The 21,436-nt window shown below is 46.1% G+C and overlaps 1 protein-coding gene across 4 annotated transcripts in view; it reads right to left on the bottom strand.

The window, feature by feature from the left end:
• Window positions 1–21,436, bottom strand: part of Cep152 (centrosomal protein 152) — a 90,206-nt gene that overhangs the window by 47,736 nt on the left and 21,034 nt on the right. For 3 of the 4 annotated variants that reach the window (XM_023724039.1, XM_023724038.1, XM_023724041.1), the window contains 4 exons: window positions 16,873–17,020; window positions 13,808–13,899; window positions 12,862–13,025; window positions 3,905–4,106 (listed from right to left, as the gene is read on the bottom strand). In XM_023724039.1, the coding sequence (XP_023579807.1) occupies window positions 3,905–4,106; window positions 12,862–13,025; window positions 13,808–13,899; window positions 16,873–17,020 (606 nt within the window). Of the gene's footprint in view, window positions 1–3,904; window positions 4,110–12,861; window positions 13,026–13,807; window positions 13,900–16,872; window positions 17,021–21,436 lie in introns of all 4 variants that reach the window. The other variant, XM_023724040.1, reaches the window with a different exon arrangement.

The raw sequence follows: 21,436 nt of genomic DNA, 5'->3' as shown, positions 1-21,436 counted from the left end.
GACCTTAGAAGGCTAGGGCCAAAATGTTGGCTTTCCTTGTAGCCCTCCTTTTTCTCTAATTTTGGTCTGCAAACTTAGGTTGTTAACCATCCAGAAGGAAAAGCTCTTTTCTGTTTACCCAGCTTTGCCAGAGCACCACCCTGTGGGGGCACAAGGCCAGGCCGTTGCAGCTGTCAAGATAACGGGTGCTTGGATGCCTTCCCAAAAGTAGAATCTGGAACACAGTGTCTTCACGACATCAAGGAATCTCACACACCAACTCCAAGTCTGGGGGACTCGCACTGGAAGTGGCAGAGCGGCTCACTGACCACGGCCTATCGACTACTTCTGGAGTCACAGACCAGGATGAAGCTGTTCACCGAGGATCAGACACAAAAGCCTCTGCTTTGCTTACCATGTTCACAAGAAACTCAGTATAGCCATGGCCCCAACTGTCACTAAGCCAGACTGGCTCTCCCAAGGACTGCGCCACAGTCTGTCACCAGCGGCCTAAGGTCTGATCTGTTCCTCCTCACTGCCCAGTGCTATGTATGGATAGTCTTCTAACTTACCTCCCATATAAGCCTGGAATAGCACAGAACAGCACATCCAGGCTTCACACAGAAACAATTTTATTAATTCACATAAGAATTCAGCTTGAAACAAACCATTGCTATGAAATCATGACACGAAAGCAAAAACTATAACCCTCTGCAATAACTCTACATAACTATAGGTTAAGGTGGATAAAAACGGATATAAAATGTATTCCAAAGCATGTATGAAGCAGTAAATATAACTTATGATTAAAATGTTCACACAAAACACATGCCAAATGTCCACACAGTAAACAGTTCTGCTGGCCTTCTCAAGATGTACTCGTACTTAGAAATACCGGAGTGAGAAACCGATACCTAATTATCTTTAAAAAGACATACGGGGGAGGGGGGCGGGGGGTGTACAGGGAGATGGCTCAGGAGAATAAGCACTTGCCCAGCAAGCACAAGGGCCTGAGTTCAATCCCCAGTTCTGCAAAAAAAAAAAAAAAAAAAAAAAAAAGATATGCAGGCATTTTAAATGGATTCCCTGCAGAATGCAGAGAGGTTCTCCATCACTTCATTAACCCCAGGATCCGCCGGCCTCTGTCATCATTCTCTGTGAGAATATACGAGATGCTTAAATCTTTTTAGCCTTGATAAGGACTTCAGAAAGGCAGCGCCTGTGTGACACATGCTTGTGTTCACGGGCCCCAGCCGCTGGCCCCAGCAACTCACATGCAGTGCCTTCTACACAGCACCACTTGAGGCCTGCCAGCCCTTCCCACTGTCCTGCCTATCTTTGTCTCTGAGGACTAACATCGGATGTTCCACCCACCAGACTTCCCTACGACCATCTTCTCACCCTGCCTCACCCCCAGGCCTAGTGATTCCTTCTTATAGCATTTTGCTCAGCCGTGAGCATCCTTCCTACCCAAGGTTATAGCTGCCATTTCCGTCTCGATCTGTAACACTAAACGTGAGCACTTCCCGACCCTTGTACCGCTGCACACACGAGCTAGGATGTGCTGTAGGGTGCATGGCACACTGCAGGTCACCTAGCACACATGCACAAAGGAGAACCAGCTCATTCCTAATTCTTACACTGATTACACAAGGTAAGGACGTGAATAACCTTTTGCACAAGCAGATGGCCCTCGCCACATGATGGCTCAGCTTCAGGGCGTTGTGAACTCGCCCTTGCTCCAGGCAGTGGTGGGCAGCACAACGCACTCTCCCAACGCTGAGCAGCAGCGAGAAGGTGCAGCCCAGCCTGTCCTGCGTCCGCGGGGGAACCAGCACTCACCAGTGGGCTGCACGCAGTGAGGTGTGGGACACCTGACCATAAACCTGGCTGTGTGTCACATAGCTGTCCCCAACCAGAGTGTTCCAGGCACTTCAAAGTAGGTGAGGCTAAGCTACAGAGTTTGCTAGATTAGGTGTATTAAGACAGTGAGTCAGTATGTGCATGCACTCAACAACCAGGAGCAAATCTGCAGCGCTCAAGTGCAACATCCCGAGGAGATCGCCACACGCTGGGGCAGAACAGACACAAGGAGAAAAAGGGCTTCAGAGAGAAAACATCAGAGCTTCGATGTGGGCTGCGGAGAAACCACCGTGGCAGAAGAGCACCAGGACAAAAAGCATGCGCCGGGCTGAGTGAGCTGCCCCAAGCTACCGCAGGCCCAACTTCGGAGATTGAAGGGGCTCCCGAAGCCATCCGCTCGCACAGAGGGTGCGCTCACCTGGGGGCTCACTCCCGTCAAATCGCGCTCTGCCCACAAAATGAGACCCACACTCTCATTCCCTCCCCTTTAAAGAGAAGCACATGGCCACAGTTAAAATATACTGATTTAAAGATGCTAAATGTGCTGGGGGTTTTCCTCTGTTAACATTAAAAACAATGTTAAAATTATCAAACACATTTACTGAGAACAGGAAAACGGATGGGGCAGGATTTTGACAGTAAAGATACACTATTATTTCTGGAAAAGAAATTAGCTACACTTAAAATTCCCTAATAATTAACACCGCAGAACACTTTACATCCTCCGACTTAGGAATTTTTAATGAATACAACTCCTAGCTTAAAGGACCAGGAAACAAAACAGTGCTAAAGTGCAAAGCAAAAAATTACTTCCCTCCAGGATGAAAAGGGGTCCACTGCCGTACTAGCAGCTCCCTGCCATTGCCGGGGCACAACACCCGCCACACCTGCTCACAGGGTGAGAGGCTCAGGCTGGCCTGCGGCTCCCCAGCTTTCAGTCCACGCCCAGCTGGGTCCAAGGCAGAGACCTCGTGGCAAAGGAGAGTGCCTCACCTCCTGGTAGCCAGGACGCAGCTCAGGAGCAGGGGAGCCAGGAGGAAGGGGCTGGGCAAGGCATGCCCTGCAGTGCACTCGCCAGGACTCCGCCTGGGCCTGCTTCTAACAGCCCACTTGGCTCTGAACGCTCAGGCAGGGTCAGCATCCTCGGGTCCAGCTACCACCCTAGGCCCAGCCCTCCACACTGCGGCATCGGGCCAGGCCCTCTATACGAGGTCTTCGGGGGATACTTCATGCGCTAACCCTAAAAACCACCTGCTTTCCCCTCTCCTTTTCCCTTGCTCAATGACACGGTCTTTATGTGTTTTCTCTTGAGCGTATAGACAGTGAGAATTTTTTTTTTATGAGCAGAATATATTTATTGAGGGAAAGAAAGCTCCTTTCTGAGAGAGGGACAGGAGGGGGCGGGCCCAAGCAGGTTGTCCCCCAACAGTGAGAATTTGAACACAAGGAAAGGCAGAAAAGGCACTGGTAAAGGAAGAGCTCTGACCGCATGGCCTTCGGGAAAGAACCATGTCCGGTTTCAGCTCGGATTTGCCCAGATTCACTCTGTGACTCGGAAGGATCCCAAATGCCCCAGCTTCGCTCCCCTCAACTATCCAGTAAGCTCCTAAAAGCGGACGTGACCTCCCTCTCGGCCTCTCCCACCTGCTGCGCCAAGACCGTAGCATCAATATCCTCGTGCACAGCAAGTTTTGTTGTAAGAACACAGGCCACGAAGTCTCACAGACCAAGTTCGATAGGATTTCCTTGCCTAGCGTTCCTTTTCCAAAGGTTTTAAAGTATCGCTGGTGTAAGTCAACCCTGAAGCAACACCAAAACGGCGTCATACAACATGCTTCCTGGTCCCTGTGGTAAAGGAACTTCACTTAACCAACATCTCATTACTAGGTCCTGGGAGTACACAGACAACATATTCTGTTAAGCAGCATTTCTTCCCTTACTTTAAGTCTGAAGGAGTCAGATGAACCCTTGACAACCAAAGCTTTAACGCCAACACATGGAGTATAAAATTTCTTTACTGCACCTTCTTAAAGTGGCTTTTTCACCCTACAGCGATGCCTACCTCAGCCTCCAGGCTCCCGCCATCCTTTGCTTGCTGGAGATCCTCAATTTTCTGGTGACAGGCTCTGAGGTCACTCTGTAACCGAGACACCAGGTGACGCTTCGCCGAGTTGCTGTCCAGCAAACGCCGCACGTCTGCCTTGAGCCTCAGGATGACCTCATCTGTTGAAAGCTCCTTGCTGGGGTCTTCGTGCTGCACACTGCTGCTGGAGAAATTGTGCATGTGAGGGCTGTGTCGGCGTCATGACGTGACGTGCCGCCTACACATTATATGTGCACATTTCAGAACAGCTTCAAATGTAGCCACACACATAGGGGCATCTGTCACCTGTGGTGCATCCTTACTCACAAAACTGAGCGTGTTCATGGGAAGATGACTCTCAAGCTCAGGCTGGCTGTGGACTCTGACATGGCTACGGCTGTGATGAGAACACAGCAGGGTAAGCTCAGGGCCAGGAGCATGAGCCACAGCAGGGAGCCTCCGATGCCACACGGCGTCAGCACTTAGTGCCGCTCTGAAGCTGACCTAATAAAGCCGCCTATACAGAAAGCTTTGGGCCCCGTGGATGCCAAGTAACTTAAATGTGTCATAGAAAAAGCTCAATAATGTTTTCAAAAACAGTTAAGATCCAGCACCCAAAGCACACGGTCCCAAATGTCTAACACCCAATCAAATTTCACCAGGCATGCAAGGCAGCAGGAAAGAACAATGATGAACAAGACCCCCGAGGAAAATCAGTCAGGAGAGACTGACCCAGCAATAACACGCGTGCTAAGACTGATCAAATGTGTTCCACAGGATGAGCGGAGAAACACAAGTGACAAAAGAGGCCAAGGGCTGGGCCCGGGCTGCAGTCAGCGGTGGGTGCTTATCCAGCCTACAAAGACCCTAGGCGTGAGTCCTAGACCACCACCAGCACCGCCGCCAAAGAGCAAAAGCAAAGACAAAAGTACCCAAATTGAATTTAGGGAGACACAAGAAGTTGTAATGTCTGAAGTAAAAAAAAAAACAAAAAAGTACTGGATGAAATTAACAGCATATGAAGATGAAATGACCAATGAACATGAAAATATATAAGTAACACTACACGATTAAACAGTCTGAAACAGAAATATTCCTAGTACAGAGAGTTTTCTGAAATGTAAATGAAGTTCCAGAAAAGGAGAGGGGAAGGAGAAAGAATATTTGAAAAACTAATGGCCAGTATTTTCCTAATTTAATGGAAACAAAACTCCCAAAAAACCTAGACATCCAAAGTGTCTCAAGCAGAAGAAACATAAAGCAATTTGGTGTCAAATGCCTGTGCTGACCCTCACCCCAGCGTGCGTGAGACGCCAGCGGGAAGCTCCGGGGTCTAACACGCACCCAGCGGGGCTCTGACGCCGCTCTGGGCTCATGCCGCTCTCCACTCAGCTACTTCTCCCTCTGGAACAGAAGCGTTTATTCTGTCCTCCTCCCGCCAAGGTAGCTTGGCAGTACTGATCACAGCAGGAAGCAACATAAGAATCTACGTGCTGAATAGAAAATTGTGAAATACTGATTTAAAAAGACATGTAGATGCAAAAAATAAAGAATGACTGCTACATGCTACAAACACAATGTTGAGTGAAAAAAAGCCAATCTAAAGAACACTCATACTGATGAAAACTACCATTAACATTAATTCTGAAGAACCATGAAAGACAACGACTACATCTTTCCCGCTAAGATCCAGGTCCATGGGAGGATTTCTGCTCTTGGCACTTCTCTTCCATGATGTTAAGAGGATTCTGACCAGAGGAATTGTTAGGAAAGGCACTCAGGTGAAAAGGAACCAAGTTATCTCTTATTCAGATGACACAATCTTGAATACAAAAAAATCCTGAGGAATCCACTAAAAAATTATTTGAACTAGTAAACCACTTCAGCAATGTGACAGTATACAATACAAGATCAACAATCAGCTCAACTGTCACATAAATATTAGTAAGCCAACCAAAAATAACTTCAAAAAAGTAAATAATACCGAGTAATAAATTTAATAGAAGTCTGACTGCTTTTATTATAAATTATACATTAATGAAAGACATTAAAGATATAGATAATTTTTAAATTCTATGTTCAAGGATCAGAAGACCGTATCATTACATAGCAATACCCCAATTCAGTACGACATTGAGTAAAATCCTAGCTCACTTCTTGGCAAAACTGGCAAACTGATATTAAAATTCACAAAGGAATGAGAGAAATCCAGAAAACCAAAATAATCTTGAAAAGAAAGAACTTGGAGGACTCACACTTTCTATAAAGCTATGGCAAGATAGTATAGTACTAACATAAGAAAACATACAGATCAATGGAATAGATTGAGAACCCAGAAAACAAACCTTTGCTTACAGTTAACTGACTCTCGATCAAAGTGCCAAAACAATTAATAGGAAATTGTCTTTTCAACAAATGCTGCTGGGACACCTGGATATCCACATGCAGAAGGCGTTAGATCCATACCGCACACCGTATACAAAAATTCAAAATAGATACTAAATCTAATGTGAGAGATAAAACTCATAGAATAAAACCTAGACATAAATCATTAGGACCTTGGATTTGGGAATGATTTCATAGATCTGTATCAAAAGTACAAGCAACCAAAAGAAATGAAATAGGTAGGTGGAACTTCATAAAATTAGGGGTCGTAGGGATCAAAGACTGTTATCAAGAAAGTAAAACAAGGGAAGGGACGTAAAGGTGCTAATGAGGAAAATGGAGTTTTTTTTCAAATAAAAATAAAATACACCAACAACTCATATAATAGGAGGAAATATTTACTAATCACATATCTGACAAAGGATTTGTGTTCAGAATAGATGACTGAGAGAAGGGGACTGAGAGAGTGTAACAGAGAGATGGAGGGAAAGGAACACAGATGAGAACCGAGATGCGTTATGCACATAACCAAGTCCCCACAGTACCGTAACCACGGACTAATAAAACACCATTATGTACTGTAACCATGGACTAATAAAAAACTGAAAAGCTGGGGGGAAAAAGGATTCTTCAATACTAAACAGACAACCCAACTGCAAAGCAGGCAAAAATCTGAATAGGCATACCTCCAAGTAAAACATATAAATGGCAAAAAGATATTAAAAGACTACATCATTAGCAAATCAAAACAATGAGATACCATTTCACACCCACTGGGAGTCCAAATTAGTGTTGGCAAAAACACAGTGATCTGAGCTCTCATACACTGCTGATGGGAATGTAAAATGGTGAAGACACTTTATAAAGTGACAGGAGATTTCTGCAAAATGATAAACACAGAGCTGCTATATGAGGCTATAAAATGTAATCAAGTCCTAACACACAACCCAACATGGACAAGCCTTGAGAACATCAGCAAAGTAAACATCAACCACAGAAGGCCGCAACATGCGCTTCTGTCTGCAAAGTGCACACAGGAGGCAAATCCACAGACAGGAGCAGGCTGGGGGTCACCTGCAGCAGCGAGGCACGAAGAAGTCAGACAGAATGGCAGGCAATAGGAGTGGGGTTGGGGGATTTTTTATTTTGAAATGTTGTAAACTTAAGTTGTAATGGTGGTTATACAGTTCCATGAACATACAAAAAACCCCACTGAATGGTACACATGAAATGCATGACTTTTATGCTATGTGAAACTTAATTCAATAAAGCTAGACCCTAAAAAAGAAAGAAAATATAACACGCTATACTATGAGTTCTTTTAATACTAGGGCAAACATAACAATTTCTAGATGTGAATAATTGAGTACTAAAAGCATAAGAAAAAGCAAGAAAATGAATGCCCCAAAATTGACAAAGTACTTACCCTCCAGACTACGAATGCAAAGAGGACTATGGCACTGCAGGGGCTCATTTCTTGACCTGGGGCGACCCCTGGAGTCTTCTCCTTATAATAACCCACAAAATTCTACATGTAGGTTCATGCTCCTATCTTTGTCTTCTAGCTCACAATTTTAAAGGTTTAAGCATAAAACTACAAAAAGGACTAGAAAAAAATCACCCCTTTAAATAGTCTCCGTTCATGAAGGTGGAGATGGACAGCTCTAGCAAGAGGACACAAAACTCCATACTGGAAGAGTGACAGCGAAACTGTGGCCAGCATGCAAAGAAGCGGGTGCTGCCCTAGCTAGGCAGGGCAGCAGGGCGGGCTTCAGGGCTGCCAGGCAACGCCCACAGCATCCTCAGCCCTGCACACCCTTCCTAGGGCAGCAGCAGAGGGGGCTGGAGCCTCCTCACACAGACGCTCAGCATAACGATACTGCATTACTTGTAAAAAGCTTTGGATTACTAAAGCATCATTTTCTATATAGCCATTAAAAATTAAATTTAACAGTATTTAATGGCATGAAAAGATTTCACTGTATAAATTAATAGATATCATAAAACAGTATATTTGTTATTATTTACTTTTAGAACCGCACAAAGCAGACAATGGAGAAATTATATACCAAAATTTTTTTCTTTGACTTTTTGAGACAGGGCCTCACTATGCAGTTGAGGCTGGCCTTGCACTCACTTCGTAACCCAGGCTGGCCTCGAACTCCCAACGATCCTCCTGCCTTAGCCTCTTGGGTGCTGGGATTACAGGAATATGCCATCACACCTGGCTTTATACACCAAAATGTTAACAGTGGTTTCTTCATGTGAGATGAGGTAAGACTATAATGATTTAACTTTCTGTTTTGTCAGTTACATTTCTAAATTTTCCGCAATGGGAAAGAAAGCTCTGAAAATAAATAATTGGTAGTATGCACCTCTGATATAATTTGTCATAAAAACAGAATCTTATCTCTGTGGTCTTTTTGCATAAAACCAATGAGAAAATATAATCATGAGAAAAATATCAAATTCTAATAGATGGCTTTCTATAAATAATAATAATCTTCAAAACCAAGGAAACCAAACAGGAACTAAGGAAATATGACTTCAAAGTGAAGTGTGGTCCCCTGGATGGGATTCTAGACAGAAAAAAAGGGACATGACAGAAGACTAGGATTATCGGGATGAACTACGGACATCAAGTAGCAACTACAGCAATCCGAACAAAGTACGGACATGAGTCAGTACTGCCCACTAACAGGAGCAAATACACCGTAGTTCTGCAGGATGTCAGCAGGGAGAAATGGGACAGTGTACATAAGAACTCTCTCTGTGACACACATTTTTCTGTATATCTAAACTGTCCTCAAAAATCAAATATTTAAAACAAAAAAAAATAGTACCTGAGTTAAAATTCTTATACTTCTTCACTTACAGATGATTCCAGAGTATCAGAATGTTGTGTGTGTGTGTGTGTGTGTGTGTGTGTGTGTGTAGAAAGAAAAAGAACAAAAAATTAGACTTTTTTTTTTTTTTTTTTTTAAGATAGATTCTTTTTTTTGGTACCGGGAACTGAACTCTTGGCCCTGTGCTTGCCAGGCCGGCACTGTGCCACAGAGCTAGATCTCCAGCTCCTAAGGTAGACTTTTAAAAGATGTTATAAAGTGAGCTTCTTGTGAGATGCATGCGTAAGGTTTCTACATACATTGGGGAAGTACATCTGTATATGCAAAATTCACCTATTTAAGCCATTCCTTTTTATATAGAAGATATATATATATAGATATATAGATATATAGATATGTAAGAAATGAAATGTAAAATAGCATAACAGGACGAACGTTAAGTTGGGCACTTATTTTGCTAAGTTAACAAATTATGCCTAATTTGTTTTCTGCCGGAATGCTGACCACTGAAATAGCACATCCTGTACTGCTACAGGGAGCCAAGTTAGACAGCAGAGAAAGTGCTTGCTAAATTAATTCTCGCCTCTTCCCATGTAAGGGCAAGGCAGTGCGGTGCCCAACCTGGGGAAGACTCACCATGAAGCCCCATGGAAGCTAGTTCCCCCAAATCCAAATAAACTGTGGTCCCGCACGAAGCCTGCTGAGAAGACCAAAGGGAAAAGGCATCCCACTTGCTATATGTTTATTATTTAAGCTTAGCAGCCAACTATAATAAGGGCGAGAGGAAGCTGTCTGAGAGCTGCGTGCAGATTTAGCTACTCAAATTCCAGGGATGTAAAAATACAACACTGAGGCTAAGCCCTTAAAGTTTACTAGGCGGTAGCTTAAGAGAGGTGGTAGCCGGGGCTAAAAGCTTGGAGCCACTAACAGTTAGGTCAGTGATGTGAGAGCTGTTCAAGTCGACAAGAGCTCAAACAACACGGGGAAACCATGGCTTCCTCTTACCCCAGGACCCGCCAGCCAGCGGGGGAGGGGACAAAGCTCTTCTCTCTGTACCCTTCCAACTGAATCTGAGAATAAAGGTTTGCATTTCCTCAGAGCCCCGTTATCACTGTCAGGCCGCCCTGTGGGCGGAGGGTAAGCTCAGCATCCGTCCCTTACCTTGCACCTCCCTGCAGGTCTTCTCGCCAAGCCTCCACGACCAAGGCCCTGCTGGGGCTACCCTCTACTTGTCCTGCTGACGGTACCCACCGTCAGCTTCACTAGCACAAGGGTTTGAGTCTCAGCTGACGACCCATGGGCAAGTGCTTCACAATTAAGAAACACAAAGTTGAAAAGTAGCACAATATATTTGGGAGAACATCGTAATACACATGGAAGTTTTTGTTAGCCAGTTCTGAGGCCAACTATGGCACAGAATAAAGTAAAACAGAATGTCACAATGTCTTTCTTGGCATTTTTCTGAGCTTGAATCCTCAAACTAAAATATGTAAAGGAGACAAACTTTCAGGGAAAAAGCTTTGACTGTTGTGTAAATATGAACACACAGAAAATGGTGCTTGGCCTCCAGAGTTATGGTTCGAAGCCTGGTTCCCTGCAACACTGACTGTCTTCTCAGGCAGAGGACCTCAGCTTTGTGAGCACCAGTTTTCCACCCCTAACATGTGGAGCCAATGTTTGCCCCACAGACTTAAGGACCAAAAAGTTTTCACAAAGTATTTATTGCACTAAAAGTAGATGGGGGGCCTGCCCCTTAGCTCAGTTCTTTAGGCGGCTGCTTCAACAAAGCAGTCAAGCTCAGGTTGCTGTGGTTCGATCCCCACAACTTAAGCTAGCCAAACCTGCCCTGAGGGCATTCGGGGTAAAAAAAAATAAATAAAAGTAGATGAATATAAAATGCAATCAATGGCATATTTTAACCAACCACCTATTAAGTAATAGTTATCTTTTTAAGTGTCTAACATGTGCTAGAACATGGTACATGAGGCTCTGTTTGGGAAAAATAGCTCTATTTCCTGCCAGCTGGGAAACGAGACCACGCACAGCGTGAGAATGAACCTACGTCACCATCACGGCCCTAAGAAAGAGCTTCCAGGCAGCTCCCACTAAAAACACGGCCTGTTTTCCTCCGCTTAATTCTCGCATGTAGCTGTGATCTGCAGAGAAGAGAGAATGGATGGACCTACGGAAGCTACAAAGTCAAGTCTTCCTTCACAAAACTGTCTTATCACTTACGGGATTTCAACTTACTGAATTTCATCGTATAGCTCTAAAAACAGAAATACAGCATTAAAAACACCTACCCTCTAAAGCCTATTGTACAGCAAATTCTTCAGGAGACTTATGTCTGTGTTTAGTTGCTTAAACCTGAAACACAATATATATTAAACACTGTCACTTAACAGTTACGCAGTAATGTTTTGTAAACTCAGATCTGATCTTCACACCACATAATGCAATGAATAAATGCACTTAAGAAACACTTTCTTTTGCCTAAATGAACTCTTCCTAGAGGCTCATCTCTGGCCCTACTCCAAACTGAGGCAGATTAGCACATGGCCAGACAGCCAGCGCGTGGTGAGATCTGTCAATCATGAAATCCGCAGGCAGCCAAGCCCTGCCCCGGGGACCAATCAGAAAATCCTATCTTCAATTCTTCCACATGAGACCAAGCAGGCTTTTGATAGGACGGCCTACAACTGACGTCAGCATGGAGGAAACAACTGATGGCAGTCATTAAGCACATGGCCACTGTACTGCCTCACGCACTGCACAGCCTACTCCTTTTCTACCTTTAATAAAGGTGAAACCTCACTGTCTTTGCTCGGGACAAGACGACCCTAAAGAGAACCGCTGGGAGACCACGGTATCCCAGATCCCAGTAACAAAAGCAACAAAGGGAAAGGGTAAGTCCTACTCCGCACATCAAGTGTGCACAAGAAACAGTTTCTGGCTGCACATAGTTAGCCGTCTTCCTTGTCCCCTGCTGGACAAATGAGGCCATTTTTTGGGTACTGTACTCCCAGAGCCTGGCGCAGACTCTTCCGTGCAGCAAGGCTTCCCAAAGTCTGTGAGGATGAAGGGAAGGCTTACTTGCTCATTTATTCATCCTTTAAGTGTCTAATGTTCCTCTCTACCACCACTGCTCCCTCCCTGCACACTCGGGAGGATGAAGCAGCAGTCTAATCCATGAGCTTGCTCAGGACTCTGTGTTAAGCGGTGGTATAGAGACAGACTCCCACTGTATACGTATTTTATCTCTATCTCACAGCCTAACCTCAGTGCGAGGTTCCAAGGAAAAAACAGTGTTCGCCCACACACCATCATCGAACCATAAGCGCAAGTTGTCCAGTTTGAACACACACAAAGGGTGTTAACACAAAAACAGGATGCCCCCACCCGAATGGTGAGAGCGCATGCAAAGCCCGGAATTTTCTTTGTGCATTTTAATGACACCAACTACCTTTTACCTTTGTGGAGCTGTGGTATCTTTTGGAGTACTGAAGACAGAATAGCAAAGAACCTCAGGTTCCTTGTCACTTCAGACCTCTACACATTAGTACACACTATGGGCACCATACTGCTCCACGTCCAATGGTCCCTCTGCCTCGTTCTTCCAAGGCCAGTGCCACCGTCTCCCACCTAGCGCCAGCCTCATTCACCACGTGGGTTCTTCTACAGTAAGCTAAAACAGTCCCTCGATACCTGTTAACTTTGGATTTTTTCCAGTTGGCTTTTTTAATACCCAAATGGACATATGATTCGCTCAGTTCTACATTTACTTCTCCTTCCGAGTCACTTGGAAGTATTCCTAGCTTTGCAGCAGATTCGTAGAGAGAAATTTCATCTTTCAGTTCTGTTAATTCCTCCTAGAACAGAGAAATATTGAAGATTGTTCCCATTACTTTCCCGCATGAAGAAATCAGTCATTCTATCTGTTTTAAACAACAGGCAGCAGAACGTGTCTTCAAGCACACGCTCGCTGTTCGCGTGCTGGTCCTCACCGGCAGCCAGCACCTGCACTCAACACACCCTTCTCCCCCCATTCTTTCCCCTTCCTCTGTCTTTCCCATTTGCAAAATATCTATTTGCATGTTTCCTATTTTCTGTCTTTCATGTTCTTCTTACTTATACTTAAGTCTCTCATTGAGGAGAAACCACGTGATACTTAAGTCTGTGGGTCTGATTTCCTTTAACATTATGGTCTCAGGGCACGAGCGCTTTCTCGTAGATGCCTTTAGCCTGTCCTTCCTGGTGGCGGAGCAGCGCGGCACTGTGTGTCCGTCCGTCTTCTTCACCTACTCGTCTGCTGGTGGGCACACGGCGCTGCGGACATGCAGCTACTGCAAGGTGCACTGCTATATACACGCGTATCCGCCCCTTTCAGCGCCAAATAGCACTGCGGAGGGTGTGAGAGAATGGCGGCTAACGTAAACATTCTACACAAGTGCAGATAAACTTACTCCTGGGAAAGACATGTGGGGAGGGGCAGGCCTGGGCTTGCACACCCAACAGAGTGGGTGAGATGGTGAACAACTCCCATGGGCTGGCACGAAGGCCCAACCACCTCTCTCATGGTGAGCAAGCTAAGATTCTAAGGCTGATGCGGCCCCGCCGCCTGGTCACCCAGAGTCCCCGGGGACGCACGCACCTGCAGGGCCTTGTTCATGCTTTCGCTCAGCGCATGCGCCTTCTGTGCCTGCTGCAGCTGGAGCCGCAGCTGCGCCACCTCCTGGATGGAGCCTGCGGAGGAGAGGGCGCGGGACAGGCTGAGTGCACGCATGAGAGCCTGTGGAGGGCAGAGGCCGGCTGCGAGCTCTGCGTCAGCACCAGGAGCTCCTCAGGGCTGCAAAGGGGCCAGATGGGGCCCTGGAGAAGGTCGCCAGGCTCCCCGCACACAGCAGGGGGTGCGGTGGCCTCAGCCACATCTCCAGACCTCAGCACTCCCTGAGGGTCTGCAGCGGGCGTGCCACAGTCCAATTCACAGAAAGCCAAAGAAAAATACTCTTTGGCGCACATTTCTTCCCTCCAAAAAGAAAATTCCATCTTGCTGGCTTCCGTGTCTGTCTACACGCTTCTGCACACACCACTCCAAGCTCCGCCTGGCTGAGGAGTATGCGAGTGCTGTGCTTCCAAAGGTGAGCAAACCAGCCCTCTCGGGGTACTGGGAGGGTCTCCTTGAAAAGGGACTTTACTGAGCCTCCTCCAAAGAAAATGGCCATCTCAGCATCACTGAAGTGCTTGTGACATATATGCAGCTAAAAACAATCTTTTTAAAAAAAAAATGTATTTAGTACAGGGTCTCACTACACAGATAGGACTCCCAGTGATCCTCCTGTTTTCACCCTCCCAAGCTCTGGGATTACAGGGGTGTGCCAACACGCCCAGTCTCATCTGCTGTCTCAGCACGCCCTGGGGGTACAGGCTGGGCCAGCACAGCAAGCCTGGATCGAACCCCAATCCCTGTGTCTGCCTAAACAGGCGCTTTAATCCAATAAACTATCTGGCCAGCCCTAAGAATAATCTTATTTTCAAGGCCTTTAATGCCAAGGGAAAAGCTCAGCAAGAAAAGCCACTGCGAAACAAGAATACATAACTGGAGTGCAGTGCCAGCTGGCGTAGGGCTCCACCTGGCCCCCATCAAAACATCCATGAGGTGTGATTGAAAACTTTGGTGAATATTAAAAATTGTAAAAATTTAGAACAGAAAAGACACAATGTCCTCCTTGTTTTGAGCACATGTATCCGTGGTTCTTGCTACTGCTGAAGGTTCTGGAAGGCCTCTGAATTAAATGTCTTCAGCAGCGCCAGCCCTGATGTCCTGAACTGGCTTACAGTGCTTGTGCCTCTGAGGATGAATCGGGAGCCACACAGCACTGGATCTGGTGGACGAGGTGGATGAGGAAACACCCGTGTGTTTTTATGGGTGTCCATGGCCGTCACATGGCAGCTGGCAACACCACTGTGTTTTTGATCAAGCCTCATAAAGACATGCACAAAAGCAGTCCAGAACCACTTCAGAAAGGTGGCAGATCCATGGAGTAAGTGTTTTTGAAGGGGGGAAGCTTTTTATTTTATTTTATTTATTTTTTGTCTATTTCCAGCACCAGGGATCAAACTCAGGACCTTGTGCTTGCTTGCCAGGTAGGCACTTATGCCACTGAGCTATATCCGCAGCCCCTTGTTTATTTTTTCCCTATATTTAGGGCAGGGTCTGCAGGGTCTCACTACGCAGCTCAGACTCGCAGTGATCCTCCTGTTCTCAAGCCTCCCAAGTGCTGGGATCACAGGTGTGCACCACCACGCCCAGATTCAATTGCCATCGCAGCACGCCCAGCAGGGCACACCGGGGATCAAACCTCGGCCCCTGAGCTCTGCCTAAACAGGCACTTTAGTCCGCTGAGCTATCTGGCCAGCCCAAATTTTTTATTTTGTTTACTTATGTATATTTTTCCTGGTACTAGGTACAGAACTTGGGACCTTGCACTTGCCAGGCACTGCTTACACCACTGAGCTATCTCCGCGGCTGCTAAGCATTCTGACAGTGATTTGTGGCAATGTGTCTTTCACTAGAAACAACCTTTGTAATTTTAAGTAGTCACTTATTTTTGATCGCCCACTCGACTGCGCTGCTCCCCCCTCAGGGCTGAGCGCACTCGCGTGCGGCCCTGGCGGCCAAAACTGCTGTTCACATCCCAAGCGTGGCTTTCGTATGCACTTACAAAGTGCCGACCTAGCTTTACGGCGTGAGCACGTCGCCGGAGCACAAGCAAGCGGTGTACAAGTCTAGAGAGAAGCAGTGTCTGCACAGGTGTCTGATTACTGCCATTTATCCTAACATCGTTTTATTAGAAATAATAAATACGATGGGCACAGTGATGCACGCCAGAATCCCTCTGAGAAGTGGAGGCAGGAGAATAACAAGTTTAAGCCCGTTGTGGGCAGCTTAGCAAAACCTTATCTCAAAATATGAAAAAAGTTTTTAGAGGGCTAGCAATGTGCAAAGTCCCTGGCCGCAGTACCACTGAGTAAATGAGTAAGAAATGAAATACCTGCTGGCACAGAAAGGAACATGTTGCCTCAAGCCTAATACCATGGAGACCATATCAGAAATCTTTTTTTTTTAAATAGCTCTTGCTATGTAGTTCAGGTTGGCCCTAAACGCAGGGAGCCTCCAGAGGGCTGGAATTACGGGCAAGCGCCACACCCAGCATATCAGAAATCTTACATGTGACATAAATATGATTCTTCCCTGAATAACTAATGCAATGAATAAACAGCTACTGCACTAAGGGGGAAACATATTGAAGAGGTTCTATAAAAGTAAAAGCCGTATAATCAAATACTGGGTCTAAAAATGTATAATGGCATTTTGGAATCATTCTCTGCTTTCAGGGATAGAACGTACATTTTAACACACATTGTATTGTAGAGTTTCGTATGTCTGCTTTAGCATATTTTCAGAACCGTGTGGTACATGGAAGCAGGAGTTATACACATGTGTACAGCCCTTTCACTTGAAGAAACATGCCTCAACTTTAATACTACTTTTCTCCAAGTAGTAGGGTGTTGGTTATTTTTATTTGGCACTCTCCTCTTGTCTGCATTTTCCAAACTACTCAATAAAACATGAATTATGTCTATAACAATATATCTCTAAAGAAAGGACACGTGGCTCTGCCGGCGCCGGCTGGCTGAGCCCGCAGGAGCTGGTACCTGACTGCAGCAGGTGGACGCACTGCTTCTGTGTCTCCTCCAGGCTCCGCGACAGCCTGCTGATGACCTCGGTCTTCTCCACTCTGGTGGCTTCCTGATTCCTTTCCAGCTGTTTCACGTGATCTTTTAAACGAGAACAGATGTCTTCCTAAATAGAAAGAGTTCAGGACGTCATTTGCACGATAAGATATGTGAAACGGGGGCTGCTGCTACGTCACTGGACTTTCAGTCAAATACAAAGTCGTCCCAGGACACAAGTGCGCATGCCTGGCAGGTGGAGAAGACGCCTCCGGAGACTCACGGCTGGTCTGCTTCTTCTTTCTTCATTATGCTAATATGGTAAAAATTAGCCCATGTATAAAGCCCCCTCCACTCCACTTTCTCAAGACACGGTTATTCTAAATGTACATTTTATTGATGCCAGCAGAAATGCGTCACACTCCCATCTGCACTTTATGCTGTCACCTGAGTGTAGCAGACACACCAGGCAGACCACATGGGGCCACACGGGTCCGTGTCTCATAACCTGGGCAGCGAGGCTGCAGATAAACGGAAGCTCACTCTGTTCTGAGCAGCCAGAAGCGTGTTCTGTTTGGAGCGGCCAAAAATAATCTTTCCTCTGAGCTTCTTTTAATCTGTTTCTGCTTAAACTGATCTGTTTCTTGTGTTTCTCTTTCTGCCTTTTACACTTATTTCTCTTTAACCGTCTCCTGGAGGACACGTCCGCCTTGCCCTGTACACAGCAGGTGCCACAGGGAACACATGAAACATAAATGACAAAGGAGAGACGGAGAGGAAGAGAGAACGCACGTTTGTGTGTCTGTGTATGTGCATGGGTGATGGGACAGGGATGTCAGGGTGAGGGGCCGGGGCACAGCCCAGTGGTACTGCCTGCCTAGGAGGCACAAGGCAGGCCCTGGGCTTGGTCCCCAGCTCTACAAACACATGGACGGACGGACGGACGGATGGATGGATGGACGGATGGACGAGTGGGTGAATGGATGGTTGATGGATGGACTGACAGATGGACAGACAGACGGAAAGAACATGTATATACAGTCTATTCAAGTTTCTCCAAAGAAAATACATTTGCAAATAATGAATGGAGCGAATTCCACACCTCAGTAGAAGCAACCGTCACCTGTCATCCCTAAAGGTTACACAGGCTGAACTCCAGGCAAGTGGGAAAGGAAGGGGCAAGGAGAGGAATGAACAAGGTAAACTGCTGAAACTTCCTGAAGACCACTTTTAGAAGCAAACAAAATAATCAGAGGACTATCAGGAAAGAGCTCTGAAGCAAAGAGAAAGCCGTAGGCCTGCGGTGCCGGGGCCACAGCATACACTGAAGCCCAACGGTGTGCACAGGGTGCAAACTCAGGCCTTCCCAAAGACAGAGCAAGACACAGCCCAGGCAGACGAAGGGCCTCGGGAAGGCCTCATTTTAACTGAAAAATTCATGTGAATTTTGTATTCTATTTCATAAGGTAGCCCGTGTTTGCTTTACATTTTCTCTGCCAAGTTTTCGGGCAGAATGAGCTTCTGGAAACCGGGCCATGTTTGCTCAGCACTGCAAACCTCTTGGCGCAGTGCTACGGACTCGGGCCCAGCTCGAGCCACCGGCCCTGGGAGCCCGCAGCCCCTCGGCAGCTCGCACTGTGGCCTCGTGAACACACATGCAAGAAGGGATGCAGACGCGTGAGCAACGAGAGCCTGGGAAACAAGAGCAGGAAAAGTTGAGGCAAAGCAGACAATAAACACGGAGAAGGAAAGGCGGACCTCGGTGATAATTTGGCTCTATGCGACTGGACCATGGCCTGCCCCATGGCCAACTTAGGGAGACAGATTATCCTCATAAAGTTAGAATTCCCGAACAAAAATAAACACGAGCAGTTCCGTCTATCCCATGATCAGCTCGAGGGAGAATGCTTCGTTCAAGACTGAAAAGGGCAGACATCTTTCAGGCTGCACACGGCAAGCACGATGGTAGACGCTGGCGGGATCCGCGGGAGCAGACAGAACAGGGCAGCGCTCCAGCAGGGAATGAGGATCAAACAGGCCACGGAGGTCTCTTCACCGACAGCGAAGCTTTCAAAGCAGAGGCCTTCAAGGCAACATGAAAGGACGGGTAGCGAGCAGACAGTGAAGGCCACGACCCAGAAACCAAAGCCCACGATTTTACAGGGTCCAGACCAGAGGAAGGCACTACCAAGGAGGCAATCTGAGAGTGTCAGAGCTTGGATCTAGCAGTCGCCCTGAAGCCACAAGTGCACAGAGGCCAGGCTCGCCAGAGGCGGCTGATGCGGGACGGGTACGTATGGATTAGGAGTGTGATAGCTACACTGGTCCACTGATTAGTTTATCACAGCTCTGCATGTGGATACTGGAAACAGGGCCTGGACGTGGGTGTACCCTGGCCGGATGAAGTCTGAAAGGCTCACTGCTCCCCTTTCCTGCCGGCCCTGCCACGGACTGTCTCCTGTGCTGTGCCCTGCCTGCCTGGGATCCAGGTGACAACAGACTGAAACCGCTAAAACCTCTGAGCTAAAAGAAACCCTTCAGCCTTTAAACTTGTGGGTGTTTGGTAGCTTGTCCCCACCAGAGAACTAAGACAGAGATCATAACACGATACTTCCGCAAGTGAAGGACAGAAGAAGACAGTTTAGAGAAATAACCAGAGATCTCACTGGGACCAGGACACTTCTCCAAATGGGAGGAAACAGTCCAGGGAGAATCTATTAGAGAGTCACACCCGTGCTCCACCTTGGAGGAGATCCATGTGGTCCCAGGACTCCAACTCAAGAGGATCTCAGCCAAAGTACAAAGGATCCTTACAGTATGTTGTGCACACCATCCTTTCTGCACAAAAAAGATGTTTAAGGAAAATACTAAATTAGCTTAAGCCAGGACCAGAGATAGCACCTGCCTGGCAAGTGCAAGGTCCTGAGTTCCATCCCTGGTACCGCCAAAAATAAAAATAAATAAATTAGCTTAAGCCTTATACTTTTCAGTATATACTTGTTACATGGAAAAAAAAAAAAAAAAAAAAAAAAAGTATCATGGATTGCTACTCATCCCATTTCACAGTATTAGACAGTCTCTTATTGAATCTTGTCTTTCCAGTATAATTAAATACTCATTTGTGATCAAAACTAGGACTTGAGAGTTGCATTCTCTTAATGAATAGAATGATTTTTCTAATGGTGTTTGTAAATAGGATCACAAGTCCGCATCTTGTACAGCAATTAACCACTAAGAAGAATATATGCAGTGTGTTATTTGTTGAAACTGTACTTCTGATTTGATTTGAAACTGTCTCATTGCTATCTGTTTATCAATAAAATTTTTGGAAAAAAAAAAAAAACCAAAAAACTAGGATTTGAGGAACTTCCCAGGTTGACTAGAGGGAAAAGGAAAGGACTAAGGGAGAGAGAGACTGAGAAGGCGGCTGAGACAGACAGAGACAGAGACAGAGAGAGATTGAGATCCATCTAAGTGTACTATATATTTAACAGTAAAATGATGAACCTTCTCCACAGAGTCAGAAATTCGGCAAGGGTGCTCTCGCTCACCGGTGCTTTCCAACAACCATGCTGGAATTTCAAACCAATGCAGTAAGGCAATAAAATACTGAAGGGTGTACAGATCGGGAAGGAATTAACACATGATTAGAACAGTTAAGAGATAGAAGGTTGAAAACATACACAATTGTATTCTTACGTACCAGCAACAAGCAAATAGAACTTTATATTAAAACATTGTACTGTTTACACTAACAGCTCCAAAATGAAACACTTAGATATAAATCTACAAACTCTAATGAAAGAAATCTCTGAAAAACTACATAGGGCCAAGCAAGATAGCTCAGCAGACTAAGCGTCTGCTTAGGCAGGCGCAGGGGCTGGGGTGTGATCCCTGGCGCCACATGCCACACTGGCCCGCCCCAGGCGTGCTGAGCCAGCCATGGAGACCAGGCGTGGTGGTGCACGCCTATAATCCCAGTGCTGGGGAGGCTGAAAACAGGAGGATCACTAGGAGTCCAAGCTGCACAGTGAGACCCTGCACAAAATACAAACCCCTACATAAATGGACAGCAGTCCAAGTTCAGGACAGGGACACTAAGTCTTATCAAGATGTCACTTTTTCCCACTTTATATAGCCAGTGGCAATGCCAACAAAAGTCCAGCAGGTTACTTTGTGGATATCAATAAACTGAATATCTAATATAATTATGCGAGGCAACCACAATTGTGGCATGATGTTATTTTCAAAGGTTGTACTACTAAGCAAGGGTGTGAGGCTGGTGGGAATAAAGACTAGAGGGGCTCAGGCACCACAGAGTCCTTCAGCTTGGCCCCAGGTAACCGTGTCATGGGCAGCTGTCCAAGTAACCCACGCAGCTCAACCCGAGAAAGGCCTCCATCACTTTACTGTGACAGTGCCACCCTGCGTTTGCCCAAAATTAATATAAACAAGCCTGTACCTAAGTAATGGTTTTTAAAAATAAAATTAAAGTTCAAGAGCATCTCCCTTCAAGGTCAGTGAAGACTCGGGACATAGGAGAACC

The sequence above is a fragment of the Octodon degus genome, unplaced genomic scaffold (genome assembly GCF_000260255.1).
Source record: "Octodon degus isolate 3935 unplaced genomic scaffold, OctDeg1.0 scaffold00105, whole genome shotgun sequence".
In the NCBI taxonomy this organism is placed as follows: Eukaryota; Metazoa; Chordata; class Mammalia; order Rodentia; family Octodontidae; genus Octodon; species Octodon degus.
This window is presented reverse-complemented; position numbering and strand designations above follow the sequence as displayed.